Source organism: Hyaena hyaena, unplaced genomic scaffold, assembly GCF_003009895.1.
Source record: "Hyaena hyaena isolate Hyena2069 unplaced genomic scaffold, ASM300989v1 scaffold_432, whole genome shotgun sequence".
Taxonomy (NCBI): Eukaryota; Metazoa; Chordata; class Mammalia; order Carnivora; family Hyaenidae; genus Hyaena; species Hyaena hyaena.
Window position 1 is genome coordinate 1,111,412 of NW_024081063.1, and position 4,785 is coordinate 1,116,196.

Sequence of the window (4,785 nt, forward strand, 5' to 3'; positions counted from 1 at the left end):
CAGACTGCAGTCAGGGAGGGACGGCGGGGGAGCGGGGCTGCGGGAGCCAGAAAGGGCCATGGATCCTCGCGGCCCAAGTACTCGTCGGCTGGGGAAAGCTACTTGTCAGGTAGCAACTATTGGGGGTGCAGGGGTGCGGGGCGGGGGTGGGGGAGACAGGAAATGCAACATTTGCAATTCAGGGTTCAGGCTGGCTAGACTGACCAACCTGTTAAACCTGAAAGAGAGGGTTGTGTCTTTAGATGAAATCTGAACAACCAACACCCGAGCTCAGTTGACCGAGAGGGAGCCTTTGTGCCTTTGGGAACGCTTACAGGCACCCAGGGAAAACACGAGGTGCTGAAGGCATTCCAGAAGGCGGCTGTTCTTCAAAGCCACCCGGTAGCTCGAGTGTGGCCCTGGCGCGCGGTTTCTGCCCTTGGTTTCCCCTTCTTAAAAAATCGAGGCGCAGGCACGCTGCCCTCAGGCGGGTGAGGCACTTCCACGTGGGGGAGGGAGGGGACAGGCCGGGGAGGGAAGCAGAGGCCCGGGAAAACACCGTGGGAAGAAAGCCCGCATAGACCTCAGGAGCGTGCCCGGGTGCCGGCCCCGGGAAGCCCCGCGGAGCTCGGAGGCCGCCGGCCGGTGCAGCGCAGCCTCTGCAGGCGCCCAGCCGCCTCGGCCCGCGGCGCGCTCCGCAGGCTCCCGCCGCTGCGGCCGCTCCGCGCCCCGGGCGGAGTGGGGCCGGGGCGGGGCCGCGGCCGGGGGCGGGGCCGGGGGCGGGGCCGCGGCGGGCGGGCGCGCGGGAGGCGCGGAGGGAGGGTGTCGCGCCGAGGGAAGCGGCCCGCGGCGGAGGGAGGGGAGGCCGAGTCCTGGAAGCGGAGCTCCGCGCTGGGACTGGTTCCTTCGCAGCCATTTTCTGTCCAACCAAACAGCCGATTGGAGACGGGAGCCAACCAGGGCTGCATTGGAGGTTTGTGTCTCGCTTCGGCCAATGATCGCTCCTAAACCGACTCCACTTTAGCTCGAATGAAATGTCCGTCTCCTCCCGGCGCCGTCCCCGCCGCCAACGCCGCCGCGGCCGGGGCCACTCGCCTCCCTCCCGCCCGCCCTCCCGCCCGGGCCGGGGCCGGGGGCCGGGGCCGGGCCGGCGCCTGCGAGGCCGCTCCCGCTGCGGGCCCGGCCGGGGAGCGGGCGCGGGGCCGCGGCGCGGCTCTTTGTGCGCCCGGCCGAGCAGCGGCGGGACGCGGGCCAGGCCGCCTCCTGCTCGCCGCCGCCGCCGCCGCCGAGCTCCGGGCCCGAGGCCGAGGAGGGGGCGTCGGGGCACCGGCCGGCCCCCTCTCGGCGGCGCCCCGGCCGGCTCCATTTTGTGCGGGGAGCCGGGCGGGGGCACTGGCCCGGCCCCCGGCCCCGACCCCGCGCCCTTGGCCGGGCTGCCGCGCGGAGTCCCCGGGGGCGCCCCCCTCCCGCCTGCCCGTGGCCGGCGGGGGCATGGCGGGGCCGGGCCGCTTTGTCTGCCCTGGCGCCCGGGCGCGGCGGGCGGGCGGGCGGGCAGGCGTTGGGCGCGGGCCCGGGCCCTGGGCGGGCGAGTCGGGGGATGCGCGCCAGGGGCGGCCGCCCCTCGCCGGCGGGACTGACAGTCGGCCGCGCGGGGCGGTGGGGCCGGGGCCAGCCAGCGCACCTTCGTGGGGAGGAAGCGAGGTCCCCGGGAGGAAGGAGTGGATTTGGTTTCCCCGCAGTCTGGTTTACACGTAAAGAATGCAGCCATCTGGCGGCTTGCGGTCCCTGGACTTGCCCCGAAGGTGGGAAGGAAGCCTTTCGGATTGGACTAAGGTTTTAATCTTCGGTGGGAGGCGGGGAGGATCTGCCGGGCCTGAGGAGCAGTAGTCTCCGAGAACAAAGAATTAGAGAGCACCCACAAGTCGTAATCTTGCCCAAAGTACTGTAACAAGGTAATTTAAACAAGGTTAGCTGGCACACGACCTTAAAAAAAAAAAAAAAATTAGCATCCCACTAGCCCGCATGGACTCCACGATGCCCTGGTTCGTGCCCCGAATCACTGGGGGCGGTTTGGGCTTTCTTAGTATGGAAAGTAATCTGCAAAATAAAGTGATAACATAAACTGGTTGATATACGTGGCGCTAATAAATAGGGGTTTTATTTGTAAAGTATTGAAAGTTTAACTAGAATTCCTTAAAAGGCAATTATTCCTTCCCCGCACTGCTCCTGTAGCTTAATTTAAGGATTCTATTGATGCAAAACTCTGGTTGTTGATGCCAAAGAATAGAGGGTGGAGGAAGGGTCTGTGCTTTTCTTGGATACAAATTTGCATTTCTTCAAACATTAAACAGATGTATGCATTCCCTTGAGCTTTCACATATATCATAACCTGCCTTTAGGAAAATATATACCATAGGAGGTGACAGTGTTTATCTTTAATATATTGAATCTAAATATATACGGAGTCAACTATTTGGGGGAGTGTGATGAGGTGTGTCCCCAGCCCCCCCACCCCCAACCAAAATAAGTAAATATATATAGCTCCATTATCTTAAGTGTTCTGAGGATTTTCTTTTTCAAAGACACCCTTAAAAAAACGCTTCTAGCTACAAGGAAGGAATCTCTGGGCAGTTTGGGGGTTAGAAAGAGGACAATCTTTAAGAAGAAATTAGACGTTGCTTTTAAGATTATAGCGGAGTAGACAATGTCACCCAGTCTTTGCTGCCTGGACTGACATTTAAAGAATTCAGTTCAGTGGCTACAATTTTTTCTTCTGTTTACTAGATTTCATGCTTGGATGCATATCATTATTTTCTCTTCCTTTAAAATTAACACTGATAGGATATGTTTTTGTTTTGCCCCTCCCCCCCAATTTAATTGCTTCACTTGAAAAAAGGAAAAGAACAAATGAGAAATGGAGGTTGTAACATTGTCATTGATACCAATTTATTCAGCTATTTATGCCTTACAGTGAAAATGAAGTGCTATTCAGATGCAATTTTCGTCCAAAATGGTGGTGCTTTAAAATGATAAATAAAGGTCTTAATTGATCATGTTCCATGTATGTTTTCTGGGCAGCATGTTTCTTCTTTTCAGTATAATCTGAGGTGTCTAATTTAAAAGCATTGTATTCCGAAATATTTCTCTCCCCTTCTGAGTTTTTGGACTCCTAAATCTCACTCTAAAATATTCAGAAGGTCATCACCGCAAAATTAAGTTGGGGTATTTGTGTCTTGAGTGTTCATATGTTGAATGATTTAGATGTGTAAATTTTGGTCTCTAGCATATAATCTGGAGTGTTGTGATGAATATTTATGATGAACATGACGAGATTCAGGGTTATGTTGGAAAAGCAGTTCCTCCCTGCTATAGAATTAACTTTTTTGCAAAGTCTCCAAAAGATATCTGCCAGTTCAAGAAACCTTTATTGGACGCCTGCTTTTTTGTCCTCAATTGAATAAGAAGAGTAGGTGAAATTATACATGCCTTTTAAACTTTTACTAGGAAGAAAGCCTGTAGGCTATATGGTGTTACTAATAGATGTTTATCTTCTAGGTTGAAATTGGGCAAAGATTAGACACCTTTTAGGTGTTTCTGAACACCACTGACAACACGGTTCTGACAGTATTTCATGACAGTAAGTACGTTTTACCATTTTGCTTGTTGATTAGATTTGAACAGTAAGTAGCTGGACACAAAATTATAACGAGTGTATATTGGAAGTCCCAGCTAGAATGAATGCCTTTCAAGCCTACACAGACGGTACCTACTCATTCCTGTTGCTTCCTTCTTTTTAGTGACTTGCATGTATTGTTTCCTGTGGGCCCCTAAGTGCTGTGGAGGCTACAAGATAAAAAGCTTGTCCCAGCTCTTAAGAGGCTGTTCTGCTGGAAGGGCTTTAATGGCACTGGATGCTTAGAGGACATTATGCTGGGAAAAGAAAATGCTGGTTCTGAGGGGAGCACAGGTGAAAGGCAGAGGTGGGGCTGGGAGTGCCGGGGACTAAGCAGAGTTTGCATAGGGAGAGGGCATCACCATAAGCAGAAGCCTAAAGGCAGGGATGAGTAACTTGTGTTTGGGGGGGAGGGGGGGGAAGTAGACCTGCGTGGTCCAAGCAGGGATCTCCTCGGATAATCTAGGGAGAGATACTACGTCTGTGATGTCAGGCACGTCACAGCTTCCTTGAGCCGTGACTCATGCCTCACTCCTCAGCTAAAAGAGCTGTACCTGCTGATCCTTAAATAAGGCATATTCTAGCGCTAAGATTTTTATCAGCCCTGAAGATAGAGATGGGAACAAGTTTACTGGGGGATCCACTCATGTAAAGCCATGAAAAACTAGGTTCGATTTGATGCTGAAGACTTTTAAAACCATTATAGGTTCAAGAGCTATAGACACGGTGTTTTAGTGAGACGGGTCTTAAAACAGGATGGCCCCAGATACGTTGGGTAGTAATCCGATGGCTACAGAACAAGGAAGGGCACATCCAAAAAACTTACTAAAAGAGGTAACAGTTTAGGTAGAACTTGGAGGAGACTGAAGAACGAAGGCGTCGCGTGTAATGAGCCTGGAGTGGGATTGAAGTCATTGAAAACAAGATCTAGGAGCTCCTGTCCATTGCCCCGTTGCAGGACGCGGGGAGGACGCGTTTCATTTTCTAAACTCTTAACTTGGCAGTGATGGGGTATCAGACAAGTTCTCCAGGCACGGCCCGCCGGAGTGGCAGGCAGGATATGGTGGTAGATTAGGATTTCTAAGCATAGAAGTGACATTTAACGAGTTTGTGAAGAGAGCAAGGGAAGAGAC

General features: G+C 53.4%; 1 protein-coding gene across 3 annotated transcripts; it reads left to right on the forward strand.

The window, feature by feature from the left end:
* The first annotated feature begins 986 nt into the window (after nt 1-986).
* LOC120245708 (translation initiation factor IF-2-like) lies at nt 987-3,614 on the forward strand. Of its 3 annotated transcripts, XR_005531852.1 has the most exons (3): nt 987-1,931; nt 3,263-3,445; nt 3,535-3,614. XR_005531852.1 is itself a non-coding variant. In XM_039252881.1 (2 exons), the coding sequence occupies exon 1, from the start codon at nt 1,009-1,011 to the stop codon at nt 1,732-1,734; it is 726 nt and encodes a 241-aa protein (XP_039108812.1). In that variant the 5' UTR covers nt 990-1,008; the 3' UTR covers nt 1,735-1,781; nt 3,535-3,614. The 3 variants fall into 3 exon arrangements, 1 of the variants encoding a protein (XP_039108812.1); XR_005531851.1 differs by lacking the exon at nt 3,263-3,445; XM_039252881.1 differs by lacking the exon at nt 3,263-3,445 and having other exon boundaries at nt 990-1,781.
* Nucleotides 3,615-4,785: the final 1,171 nt, after the last annotated feature.

Excerpts from the sequence above, each read along its gene's own strand:
- LOC120245708 (XM_039252881.1), top strand. The coding sequence starts at position 1,009 with ATGAAATGTCCGTCTCCTCCCGGCGCCGTCCCCGCCGCCAACGCCGCC.